At 36.6% G+C, this 14,247-nt stretch overlaps 1 protein-coding gene across 3 annotated transcripts in view; it reads right to left on the reverse strand.

The window, feature by feature from the left end:
* LOC149780550 (solute carrier family 12 member 4-like) overlaps window positions 1–14,247 on the reverse strand; it is a 241,300-nt gene that overhangs the window by 86,389 nt on the left and 140,664 nt on the right. For all 3 annotated transcript variants that reach the window (XM_089937582.1, XM_089937580.1, XM_089937583.1), the window contains 3 exons: window positions 11,619–11,830; window positions 9,351–9,491; window positions 2,680–2,778 (listed from right to left, as the gene is read on the reverse strand). In XM_089937582.1, the coding sequence (XP_089793708.1) occupies window positions 2,680–2,778; window positions 9,351–9,491; window positions 11,619–11,830 (452 nt within the window). The remainder of the gene's footprint in view (window positions 1–2,679; window positions 2,779–9,350; window positions 9,492–11,618; window positions 11,831–14,247) is intronic.

Consider the following 14,247-nt stretch of genomic DNA (forward strand, 5'->3'; position numbering starts at 1 on the left):
TATTCACAAGAATCTGAATACTCTGTTTTATTCTTATGTGTTGATTATTAACACTTTTCTAGAGCTTTATTGTCCCTTTTGTCTTAAATATGTATCTCTTTCTGGATGCCATTTAAAAAAATTATATAATCAACAGTTTGATCATGCAGATGCTTCGCATGAACAATATGTGCAGTTTAAAGCATCTGGGGTGTTGCTGTAAAGTTAGTCTGGTTCCCTGACTAGTTTCACTAATTCTGAGATGAAACCTGGATCCAAATAAAACACGGATGAACCAATTATCAGGATTTTGTAGCAATAATAATTTTTCCATTGTTTTTGCTAGTATGCCATAAGTCTATATTTTACGGGTAATTTTCGTAAGACTTACAGCAAAATTGTTGGGGTTGGCAGGTCTGTAGGTCCATGGCCTGCAGCTTTACCCTCACTGCCATGTGGACAAGGTCCTGAAGGCCATGGCAGCATACCAAGAAAGGGCCAGTCACTTCCCTGTGTTGGAATGCCTCACATACCATAGGAATTTAGAGAGATTAGAGGAAAAGGGGTGGATACCTTCATTCAAAGCCAATCCAAAGACTGGTGTCTGCAAAACAATTCCTAATCCCCAATGGGATGAAACTGCAGTATGGAGAGAAAAGGGGTATATATACAAGCCTTATCCTAAGAATGTATCAGCTCCAAAGACCTGATATTCATCCTGTCAATGAATGGTCAAAGCCCAGTCAGGTGACATGATCTGTAGGAAGACCCTTTCCCTGATCTGATAGAAATTGCTATCAGCACACTGGAAGGTTTGATCCTGTCACTGACAATAGGCCCCACGGACTGAAAGGGTGCTGCTTCCCTGTTACATATGTATGTGTGTGCAACTCACTCTCTGCCCTTGTCAAAAGTGGGTACTGCTCCTCCCAGATGGGAGGATACGACACACTCGCTGTCCTGGTGTAAAAAAGATAGGGTGCAACACACTCTGTGCCCTCACAGAATGCAGAAAGTGCTGCTTCTCCCTAATGGGAGAGAATGCTTCAATCTCCACCCATTTATAACTTCCCACTAATTTTAGATAGACTGATATTCCTTCCCTAATACCCGAGGGACCCAGAGAAGTTAAACTCATCTTTAAATTACAAGGTAAACAAAAAATGAACTCTCTTCCTTTCTCAAGCATGACCAGAGATAGGTAAGTGAGGTAGGCATCCCAGGGGGCTTTCGTGTGGCAACATCCACCCACACCCTGCTTAGCCACTACAGAAAGAAAATGCTGTAAAGAAGATTTATTCAAACACTTTAATATAAGGAAAAGTATAAATGTATTTTTGTGGACTAAGTCAGTGCTGGTATGATTACAGCAAGAAATCACCTTTTCTTGGTGTTGTTTCAGAGAATTAAAATTAAGCTGAGAATGAACTGGTGTTCGATAACTATACACACAACATAACAGTAAAACCTGTGACTTGCTTTTCCAATATAAAGATAGCACAAGTCACATTAAAAGAAAAGTTATATATGAAGTAAATATTACAGTGTAATAAGACAATAAACAGAATCATCACTAGTGTGCAAGGAGAGGGGTATTTACTATATACCTACCAGAGCTATAAATAATTCTTAACGATAATAATTACGCTAACACCCCTGTGGGGTAGGAACCTAATAGCAAGATCATACCAAACATACCTAGAAAAATGCAAAAAGAGAGAGCTCAATTCAAAATGAAGAATTTCTTGATCTGGGTTATTTCACATGATAAGAATGATGTACATGAAGAGAAAACTCAAACTGCAACGTGAAACACAAAGTGAAAGCAATCTCTATGATGTAGAATTTAAGTAGCCTTTAAAAGAAGTGTGCATAGGCAAGATATCTGACCAGGGACAATTCCATGTTCTAGAATCTTCTGGTTCACCCTAATGGGCAGACAAATTCTCATATCAAATAGTTGGGTATTTTCTGCCCAGAAAAGTACAAGCTATGCAATAGCAACAGGTTCTTTATTACTGACATTAAGATGCACCATTCTCATTCAAAATCCTCCTGTTTTTTAAGTCAAAACTCCTGACAAACTTTTGCAAATCTCCTTATTTATCTTAAGCTGACTTCTGTTCTGTCACATTTATCTTTATCAAGATTTTCAAGACGGCTATCACAGTGGCCATTCTGGATGTTAGATAAGCATCACTTTCGTTCAGGACCAACTAAACAGTATAACAAGTCTTTCAGTGAAGGTCTTAAGGTCTCACAGGTCAGTGGTTCTTCCCAGGATTTTCCAGTGTTCTTCCTCTACCAGTTATACTGGCCGCCATGTATAGCCTATCTTGTGCTGTAAATGGCATTAAACCAACAACAACAACTTTCAGTGAAAACCCCATGTTGATATGACCATCCATTCAAGAGGAGTAAAAATAATAATGTTAAAGATGTCTGCTGTGGTGGCCATATTGGATGTCTGAGTGGCACCGTTTTATTTAGAACCAACTAGACCTTGGAATCAATGTTTATAACAAGCAGCAATAATAAGTACTTGAAGACAGATGGACAGATGATGGACAATGGATAACTGACCATCCCATAAGCTCTTTGGATCCATGTCCAGTAGAGGTAAAAATAATATAACTATGGTTCTTACACACCCATATGTTGGTATTACCCTATTTAATGGATGTAATTTGTCAAGGATACAGATAATGGAGGTTGTGCATGTGGCAGTAATTGTTCCAACAGGAATGGACTTCTGTGCATCTTGTAGATCTCCAGACCTATTTGATCCCGCCAATATGCCTGAAAAATATACAAGATAGTGACGCTCCACCTCCAAATCACTGAGCATGTTAATCACTAATGTCAGTGATACCTGAAATGTCAAATAAAATATTCTATAACTGGAATATATTCTTCTTATTTTTTACCTTCATCACCTAACTATCAGCAGCATCACCAACAAAATGCGCCCACCTCAGATGTGGAAGGTTGTGGGTTCGAACCCCAGCCAAGTCATACCAAAAATGAATAAAAATGGTACTTACAGCATCAAGAGAGGTTAATGTTAGGACTGGTCAGCCTGGTGTCAGAATAATGTGACTGTGTGGGACATGATGCTACATGTCTGTGGCATGATGTTCTAGTGCTAGACATCACTATACACTGCCATGCTGTAGGCATTGGAGCAATGACTGAAACATTGTTAAAGCTATGTTAAAAATCCCAAGCACACACACATACACACACATGCACACACACACACACACACACACACACACACACACACACACATATACACTTCAGCAACAAATTAAACAAGACCTGGATGGCCTGCACATTAGGTCTATATACAAATGAATACTTTAAACATTTGCCACACCTTCACTGCTGACAATAACCCAGCCACAGTCTCAATAACAATGTAAACTAGAGCTACTGCCATTGCTCGCCATGACAAATACCAAATACCCCCCACTTAAGATGTGTTCTCCACTACAACTACAAAACACAAAATATAGTTGGGTGGGATAAAACAAATTTCAATTATGTAATATTTAATACTTACCTGCAAATAATTGCATTGTTTTCCTTTTCCAGGACCCTCAGTCCCAAGTCCAAATTTACTAGAAGCAGAAATGGGAGCAAGTGAAGCAAGTCTCTCTAGGTAAAATGAGTCTACAGCCGAGTTAAGAGTTCTCTGGAAAGAGAGGTATTGGAGAGCCAACAACGAAGTATTGGCCAAAAGAGCCATTATGAGAGAAAGGATTTGAGAGATTCTGTCTAGAGAAACACAAACCCTCCCTAGGCTGGTGAGGAAAGTAATCACCATATAGGAAGTCCTGAGAATGGATAACAGCTGACTTCTCTAGGTTTGGGATAAGAGTATTGTTTTTTGTTGTTGTTCTTGGGCATAATGTCATTTTTCAGCACAAAATTGGTTATACATGGCAGCCAGTATAAATGGTGGAGGAAGAACCCAGGAAAACCCCAGAAAGAACCATCAACCCATAAGAAGCTACTGGCAAGCTATCTCACATACACACTTTGGCCAAGCCTGAGACTCATACCTTTGCAGACTGAAGTGAGATGGCAGTGATCCGTAATGGTGAGTGCTTTCGACCACTCAGCCACTCATGATAAGACTGAGGCGAGTCACTGTTGACCAACAGAGGGACAGATCCTTCAGAATACCATATTCCAAGATGTACTACATCAACCAGGTGTCACAATACTTCATGATGGGAATCCCTAAACACTTCAAGTGGGCTGCAACTATCCCCATCAACCTCATTAGGATCTCACTGCTCTGGTGGCCTAGTGGTTAGAGCATCCGTCTCAGATACAGGAGGTTGCAGGTTCAATCCCTGGCTGAGTCATACCAAAGGCTTATAAATCTGGCACTAACAGCTGTTTCACTAGGCACTCAGCATTAAGAGGTTAGTGTTAGGACAGGTTGGCCTGATGTGAGGATAATGTGACTGGGTGGGACATCATGCTATATGTCTGTGGCATGATGCCTCAGAGCCAGACATCACTATAAATTGCCACAATGCAGATATCGTAGCGATATGACTGAAAAATTGTTAAAGCTACATTAAAAATCCAAATCACACACACACACTCACTGGGACCTCTCCAACTCCCTTGCCTAGCAAACAAAAGTTAGAAGGGAGCTTTGAACTAAGGATGGTTACAAGACTCTTGAGGCTGCAACTGCTTTAAGAACTTGAAAGGAGGTCTTATAGGGCAGTGAGGGTGGGTGAGCTATTTGCTGAAGCCATTGCCAGGGACCTGTGTTACTCATGCCTCATATCCTGTCATGCCATGGAGGGAACAAGGCCTTCTAAGAGCATCTCTGCCTCAAGAGAGGCAAAGCTTAAAAGGCTCTTGTTATGGTCCAGCAAGACGATAGCAGCATCTCTGATGGGATGAAGAAATTTCACTCAGAGTGCCACTGACAATGAGACAACTTGATGCAATATCTTCACTAAAGCCCCCAACTAGCATTGAAGCACTGCAGGAGACAATAATTCTCCTTCAAGACACTGAAAGAGGCCATTGAAAAGACATCAGTGTGGAAACTGGTCATCACCTGAGCACAGGTCTTAAGCTCCTAGACTATCAGAGTGCAGGAACAACAGAAGATCTGGATGAGATTAGGCCCCAGAAAATCTCTACAGACTGGAGAGAATCTTCTTGTGCTAAATGCCAGAAGGCTTTAGACATAAAAGTCGTGGAAGGATGTGGTAAGTTTCATTCACTGCCTTATTAAATGTTCAAACTTCTTCTTCCTCCATCCATGACCCCACGTACGGGAAGGAACAGAACCCAGTGGAGGGGGAAGAGGGAAGAACTGTTACAATCAGTTCCTCTGATAACTCATCTTAGTCCACCATGATTAAAATGACATTGCCTTCCTCAGCCCACTCCCAATGTAACACATAAATGTCCTTCCCAGCATCTCTTTCCAGAGAGGGACACTTCAAAAATGATGAGGAAGAGTGGACCTTCTTTCTTCTGCATGTGCAGCCATGCATGCACACCAAGTGCATGTGCAAGGTGGGCATGTGTCCCATCGGGCTTTAACAGAAAAATCCGCTCAAAAAAGAAAAATCTGTAACTCGAGAAAGGTAGACAATACTTACTCAAGCATAAGAATTATAATGGGGAATACAATCTATTGAAAAACCACATGCTAAGCAAGTCACAAAAACCCATACAAATTCACAAAACAAATACACAAAACACTTTAAAATAAATCTAGAACTGAGAAGGTAAACACTCAATTGACACAAAAAGGTATGTGATAGGCCAAAAAGATATTTAAAAATGAAAACAAGGGTTTATTTTGATGAGTGATATAGAACATGTACTGTGTACGTCATCCGTGGAAAAAATAGATGACTGGATTTGGACCAGAGTGCACGTTAATTCCTAATGTTAATCTGATTGGGTCAAGTAATCCAGCCAAAAATGTCAGTTCAAAATTGGACTTATTAAAATATTTAACTTTTAAACCCTCCTAGACAGCCCAGAGAGAGGCCCAAAAACTATACCCCTCTCACAAATGGTTAACACATAGGCAATCTATTTAACCAGTTTCATGAATTTCCACACAGAATTTTTTGGGTGAGAAAATTATGGACAGATGGATGGCTGCATATATAACTGGGTAGACAGACAGACAGATGGCTATGGTCTTATTATTCCTAATGCTTTTTTTTATATAGAAAATTCCCTCAGAGTTTTTAAATTCTGAAAAGAACTTCCAGGAATTAAAGATAAGACCATTTTTTCTTTCATAAATCTATGGCATGTTGAAACCATCTTTGATATTCTTCAGCAATAACAAGATTTTCAAATCAGTTGCTGTGGTGGAATATTGTATGCCAGCATGGCACCATTTTCATTTAGGACCAACAAGGCAGTCTTCTGGTGGAAACCCCAAGCTGATATGACTTTCCATTTTGGTGGAGCAATAAGATTTTCAAGGTCGATACCATGGTGACCATTTTCAATATCATACTGGCACCAATTCCATTTAGCACCAACCAGTATTATAAGTCTTTGGTGAAAGCACCAATATGACCAGCCATCAAAGGAGAAGTGGAGATAACAAGAATTTCCAGATGGCTATTGTTGCAGTCATATTATTAGTCACATTGGCACAATTCTGACCACTAGACATCGTAAGAAGTTTTTCAGTGAAAAGCCCAAGATGATATGAAGCTTCATATAAGAGAAATATTAATTATGTATATTTGATTTAATTTGATTGTTTGTTTGTAAGTTTGAAATTTTGTTATTCCATTACTTGCTATTGTAATTTAACTTTATTTACTGGAATACTGGAATAGAGTTCAGTTCTGACTTATTTTTTAAAATATTTTCACATAAACAACTTTATAAAAACTTTGCATCTAATGCTGACCTAGTTCCTGACCTTGATTCAGAACCAGTAAGAGTTGTAGTAAACAACTTTTCTTTAATTATTTTTAATTCTTTTCCAGAGTAAGATTCATAAAGTGGAATCAAGGCCATATCTGGCCTATGTGTCAAATAACATATATCAATTAGGTTTGTCCAGAGGATTGACCCACATATGGGCATCTGTTTTGCATTGTAGCTCGATTTATTATTGATGTTTTGAGAAAGAATAGTCGTTAGTGCCTTAATACTTGGGAAGTTAAAGTGTTTTATGTTGTGACCAGTTTTTGGGCTAATTATTTTATTTTCTTCAATTTATTTGATTTCAATATTGCTTTCCCTGGAAATACTAGTGCTCTAAATGAATTCTTGGACAAGGACATTTATTGAATTTACATAGAATTCAAACACTGGAATATTATATTCTGTGATTCAACAAAGAACTGTTGACATATCAGTATGACGCTGACAACAGCATGCATCATCACCTTCCATTTTGGATTTCATTGGGATTCAAACTCAGTTTCAGAAGGATATTTTATTACTAGAACTTCTATTTTTTTAATTCTTGGATTATTTTTGGATTTGATTCGTAAAACATAAGTTCTTTTTCTCATTATTACCTTGTTTTTCTAGGGAAATAAATTATTTGTTAAATTTTACAAAGCTTGTTGTCTTCACTTTTTTGATGTTATATTTTGTAAGAGCCTAAACACATAACATAATAATAAGATTTTCAAGGTGTCCACTGTGGCAGACATTCTGAATGTCTGAATTACATCACTGTGGCCAATAATACATCATAAGACGTTAATTGAAAACCCCATGCTGATATGATGATCCATTCAGGAATAGTGAAAACAATATTTTCGGGATGGTCATTGTTGTTTCCATATTGGACAACAGATCAAAACCATTTTCATTTTTGGACCAACTATACATAATAAAAAGTCTTCATCTGAAAACCCCATGTTAATATTACCTCTCAGGAGGAATAGCAATAACAAGATTTTCAAGATGGCCACTGTGGCAGCCATATCAGACATCAGATGAGCAACTTTTTAATTTAGGACCTAGACTTCATAAGTAGATTTTATGATTGATGACTGATGTGGCAGACATCTGATAAGCATCACTTTCATGTAGGACCAGCATAACTAGAAGTCTCATGGAGAAACCCCCAAGGAAATATTGCATTTCATTCTGGAGAAGTAGCAATAACAAGATTTCCCGCAGGATGACCGTATTGGACTCAGATCAGCCCCATTTTCATTTAGGACCAACTGGACATAATAAGAATTCTTCTGGTGAAAACATTGTGTCAATGTGACTTTCCATTCAGGAGGAGTGGCAATAACAAGATTTTCAAGATGGCCACTGATACATAATGGACATCAAATCGATACCATTTTCATTTAGCACCAACTATACAGCATAAGAAGTATTTAAGTGAAAACCCCTTTTCATTTAAGACCAACTAGACATCATATTAAGTCTTTCTGTGAAAATGCCATGCTGATATGACCATCAATTTAAGAGGAGCGGTGATAAAATTTTCAAGATGGCAACTGTGGCAGCCATACTGGATCTCAGTTAGGAGCCATTTTCATTTAGGACCTACCAGACACCCAAAAATGTTTTTGGGAAAAAAGTCCATTTTCAATTTAACATTTTGTTTAGTGATAACCAAGTGGTGATAAGGCCATTCATTCAGAAGTAGCAATAACAAGATTTTCAAGATGGCCACTGTGGCAGCCACATCCATATTGGATGTCCACAGAGCACCATTTTAACTTTGGAGGAATTAGACCATGTAAATAAATGTGCATGCAGTTTCATGGCAATCCTCCAAGGAGTTCAGGAGGAGTAGCAGAAACTTGTGTTAACAGACAGACAACAGATCAGTGGAGTTATAAACATGCAAAGTTAATCACCAAGACAAAACCACTTTTTTTCATCATCATCATGCTGCTACAAACATCACTATTTCCATTACCACTACTACCATGACCACCATCAGACGAACATAACCATTTACATCATTAAAATGAATGTTCAGTGTTTGCATTACTATTTTCTGAAAGTGCAGCAGCTGAATTTAAAAATATATAAAAGAAAGCTTAAGAAAAGTTATAGGAAGTCAAATTTACCATGCTGAGTCAGCAATCTTCTTTGAGATGCACATCAGAAGCAAGACCTATGTGTTTACTGTCAAACCTAAACTAACCACATCATTCAGTTAACAAACTAAAGAAAACCATTAAGTTCTTTCAACTTATCACAGGATATGCACATTTCTCTTTCATAACAAGGACTGCCAGAAAGGAAAATTGGGGATGCCTGTTCTTTAAATTTTTTAAATTTTGTATAAATGTAACAACTCAGAATTAGGACTTATCCATGGAGGCATCCTGAATCTGCACACAACTGCTATCTTTGCATACCTGTAACGGAAGGGAAGTAGATGGCAATGAGAATCATGAATGAGGATGTAATATCTGCCACAATTTCTCCATGGGTTCTGCTTCCTGCATAGCCCAGGCCTATCACATCACCCTTTCTTGTGTAATGACTGTACCCATTTTCTGAAGAATAAAAAAAGACAAAAATCAGTGACTGACTTACCATCCAGAACAAGATGTGACTGGGAACTACTTTTTGACTTTTATATTTGGTGGCTGTGCTAGCAACACCAAAATAAAATTTAAAAAAACAAACAAAAAATGACATATTCTTATATCAATTATGCAAAGGTGACCAAACTTTCAGTGAGGATTTCAAAACTATATTGTGCCACTTGAAGAAAACATTACCAGCATTTCACAATACAGATTCAACATATTACCAACATTTTGCACTGCAGATAGCCAATACAACATATTACCAACATTACGCACTGCAGATAGCCAATACAACACTAGCAACAATATGCACTGCAGATAGCATTATGCACTGCAGATACAACATTACCAACATTATGCACTGCAGATAGCCAATACATTTCACCAACATTACACACTGCTGAAAGCCAATACAGTGTATTACCAACATTATGCCTGCTGATAGCCAATATAACATTACCAACATTATGCACTGCAGACAGCATTATGCACTGCAGATACAACATTACCAACATTATACACTGCAGATAGCCAATACAATATATTACCAACATTATGCCCTGATGATAGCCCAAATAACATATTACCAACATTATGCACTGCAGATAGCCAATATAACATATTACCAACATTATGCACTGCAGATAGCCAATACAACATATTACCAACATTATGTGCTGCAGATAGCCAATGCAACATATTATCCACATTATACACTGCAGATAGCCAATATAACATTATCAACATTATACATGACAGATAGCCAATATAGCATTTTACCAAAATTACACACGACAGATAGTCCATATAGAGAAGATATTTTCTTTTCCTACATTATTACAAGATATATTCATTGTGTGTTACCAAAAACATGATATCTGAACTAGTGGCAAACCACAAGTTAAAATATATAGTTTTTGGTACCACAAAACAAAATGAATAAATCTGGTATTAATGTAAGAAATAAAATTTATTTTTATTATATACAAAACTTGCTCCAGAATCAAAGTTTAGAAGAGTAAACTCACTCCTCAGTACAACACACTAACCTCCACCCCTTTACATAAATTCATATATCTTATCAACTGCAGATAGCCCATATAATATCTTACCAGCATTACAAACTGTATATAGCCCATATAATATCTTACCAGCATTTCAAACTGTATATAGCCCATATAACATCTTACCAACATTACAAACTGCAGATAGCCCATATAACATCTTACCAACATTATAAACTGTAGTTAGCCCATGTAACATCTTACAAACATTACAAACTGCAGATAGCCCATATAACATCTTACCAACATTACAAACTGTAGATAGCCCATATAACATCTTACCAACATTACAAACTTTAGATAGTCCATATAACATCTTATCAACTGCTGATAGCCCATATAACATCTTACCAACATTATAAACTGTAGATAGCCAATATAATATCTTACCAGCATCACACTGTATATAGCCCATATAACATCTTACATTACAAACTGTAGATAGCCCATATAACATCTTACATTACAAACTGTAGATAGACCATATAACATCTTACCAACATTTCAAACTGCAGATAGCCAATGTAACATCTTACCAACATTACAAACTGCAGATAGCACATAAGTAGGAATTTAGAAAATTCTAGAAATAGACTTGTTTACAATTTGATTGGAATTTTCGATTAGAATGACTCACATCGAGGTCAAGTGAAAATGTATATAAATAGGGACTTGATAAACAAATAATTCATTCCTATTTTAGATCAGTCCATGTACAAAACCTTTTAAAAAAAACTGAAAAAAAATTAAAATGCTGGTACATTACCTTGAAAATATCACAAGGTCATCTACATATGCATACATGTAATGCTAGCCAAATCTCATTTTTGAGTTGCTTTTGTGCAAACCTGCCAAGAGACTTCTTGAGAGGGACAGAAAGATGTATGAACAGAAGAAATCAAGATTCCCCCACTGCATGCATAATGTGTTTATCGGTGTCATTGATACCAGTGATGTCACAGAAAAGTGAGTATCACCTAAGTTTTGCTGAAAAGTCAAAACACAGAACCCCAGGAATATATTTTACCATGGATAACCCCACTGCCAAGTCCTGGGATTCCTGGAATAAGGTGAGTCTCGTGTGCCATGAAATATGGGTCACATGTATAGCCTGTATTGTTGACTTCAGATGTGCAGAACAGTTTGTGAATGGGACTGGATTCGTTCTTATCACATCTCTTTTCACCATTAATAATCCATGAATCTGAAGTTAACAGCCGATCACCCAGATAACAGATCCTAAAAGAAAAAAATGCATTATTAGCAATAATATAAGCATTTGAATTGTGAAGTTTCAAATTTGTAAATACACCTCTCCCTCGATAACTTGCGCACATCGGGGTCCAAAGACATCGACCACACTATAAGTGAGGAGTGAGTTATCGAGGGACTTATAAAAAAAGTCAAAACCAATAAAGGGATCGATGTACAGGCAAAAGGGGGGTGCGAGGTGGGGGTGGTAGGTTATAGTGTTGAATACTCAATAATAATCATGCTGAGATTAACTGTGAATAAATATATCTTCATAACGGTGTACTTTGTTTATTGTTTCCTCATAGAACAACATTAATTTCAGGATAAATTACAACATATTGAGATCATCAAAAACATTATTCCACATGGTTTCCATTTGCTTAACATGTGTACAACTTCACACATTGTGAAAAATGTCATTAATTTGTGTTGAATTGGATAAATTCTAGTTTTATTGTTGATCCAAATTAGACAAGTTTTTTTAAAACAAGAGATCAACACTTTTCGAGAAACATTATCGACTGAACGAACAAAAAAACGAATGAATGATAAGTAGATAGATTTGATTGTGGTAGAAATGAAAAAAAAAATCACAAGGGTTAATCATTACCAACATGAATTTAATTGGTCTACAAATTTAAAAGAACGTAAATTTGAACATAATACTTGCCGTTTGTGACATGCTTGACAAATATAACTTCACATTTTGAAAAAATCAGTTAATTTTTTGTGTTACTCCTTGATTTCTCTGCTGCCGAGCAAAATCCCACAGATTTCTCAACTGTATTGCAAACTTTGACTCTCGCTTCACCATTATAAACCCTATCTATGATGCACAGCTTATACCGTCACTGAGTAAGCCTTTTGCTTGATTCCTTTACTCACCATGGTTACATTTACACATGATTAGTATATATTACTAATTGGTAATATATACTTTAATGATGTTAAGTACATAAAAATGTGAAACCATTTTCGATGTGACCAAATGAACTTTCGCTCAGATTTACATGCCTTTGAATTTTTTCTGTGTACCTGCCTTGCTTGATTTGATACAAAAGACATGTTCAAAGTGATAAAACAACACAGGTCTCTTTTAATTGATTTTTTAATGCAACAAACATTTCCCCAAGTTGTTGATCAAAACAAAGCTGGCATGTAATTAAGTTTTCATAGAAGTACTCACGGGTTTCGATGTGACGGTCGATTGACTATTTTCATGTTTTTCAAAGAACAGAATATGTTGCGATTATAATGTTTACACTGAAACGGAATTAAAGGATTAGAATGTGACTTTCACACAGCAAGACATTTAATTGGTGTTTATTTCATTCTGTTGCCACCTGTTAGCATTTACCAGAAGTTTTCATTGATCACTATTTCACCAGACTGTTTATTTACAGTGTATTGACAACTATTTATCATAAAAAAATTACATAATATATAGTACCTTATTTAGAACTTGCAAATTTAACAATATGGATTCTATTTACGGGCATTAATCACCATTTTCGATGATAAAATGAGTGATGTATGAAGGTTTAATTTACCAATTCTTATTGTAATTTTTTAACGTTCAGCATATTTTAAAGATATTTAAAATATATTTTCTTTGGAAAAAATCAGGAGCCATGCTGGACACTGCGTTATAAGTGGGATTGTGAGTCATACGGGTGCGAGTTATCGAGGGAGTGGTGTATTGGTCAATTTGCTGAAAAACTGTTTTGTAAAAGAATGGATTTAAGAATCTGATCTCAATGGACTGTACATCACAGATTGACAAATGATGTTCAACATACCACACATCAGTTTCCATACAGAACATCCGTGATAGTTATAATTTCCTTTCTTTTCCAAATACTACGAGTACATCACTCTTCAACAAATTATTACTGTATGTCAACTACATTTACTTTCTAACTGTATCTAAAAATGGGAACCAGCTTGAAAATGGGTGAGCATCATTAGAGCATATATCAGTTTGGGTGGCCAGGATTGGTTGATAATGAAAGTTATTTTGTAGGAAAAAGAATCTTCTGAGAGTTTATCCTAGTTGTAACTGAAAAAAAATAGAGACATTGTTTTCTTAATGGAATTTTAATCCTTTAGCAGTCTTGAGATTGGAACACTCATTACTGAAATTAGCACCCGACTCTTTGGTGAAGAACTGAAAGCACATGTTTCAAACACCTGTAGGTCTAGAAAATACCACAACTCATATCCTTTTCTCTACATAGCAGCTGTCATCCAGGTTTCGTCTATACTGATAAAAATAGGTTTGATCATCAGCACTCTGAAATTTAATGTTATTGAATTTTTAATATATGGTATTTGCATAGGTCTGCTATGGGAACCTACATGAGTCCTTTATATAGGTACCAGCATGGTATGGTTGACTCTAA

Source organism: Sinohyriopsis cumingii, chromosome 16 (assembly GCF_028554795.1).
Source record: "Sinohyriopsis cumingii isolate HCF-2022 chromosome 16, ASM2855479v2, whole genome shotgun sequence".
In the NCBI taxonomy this organism is placed as follows: domain Eukaryota; kingdom Metazoa; phylum Mollusca; class Bivalvia; order Unionida; family Unionidae; genus Sinohyriopsis; species Sinohyriopsis cumingii.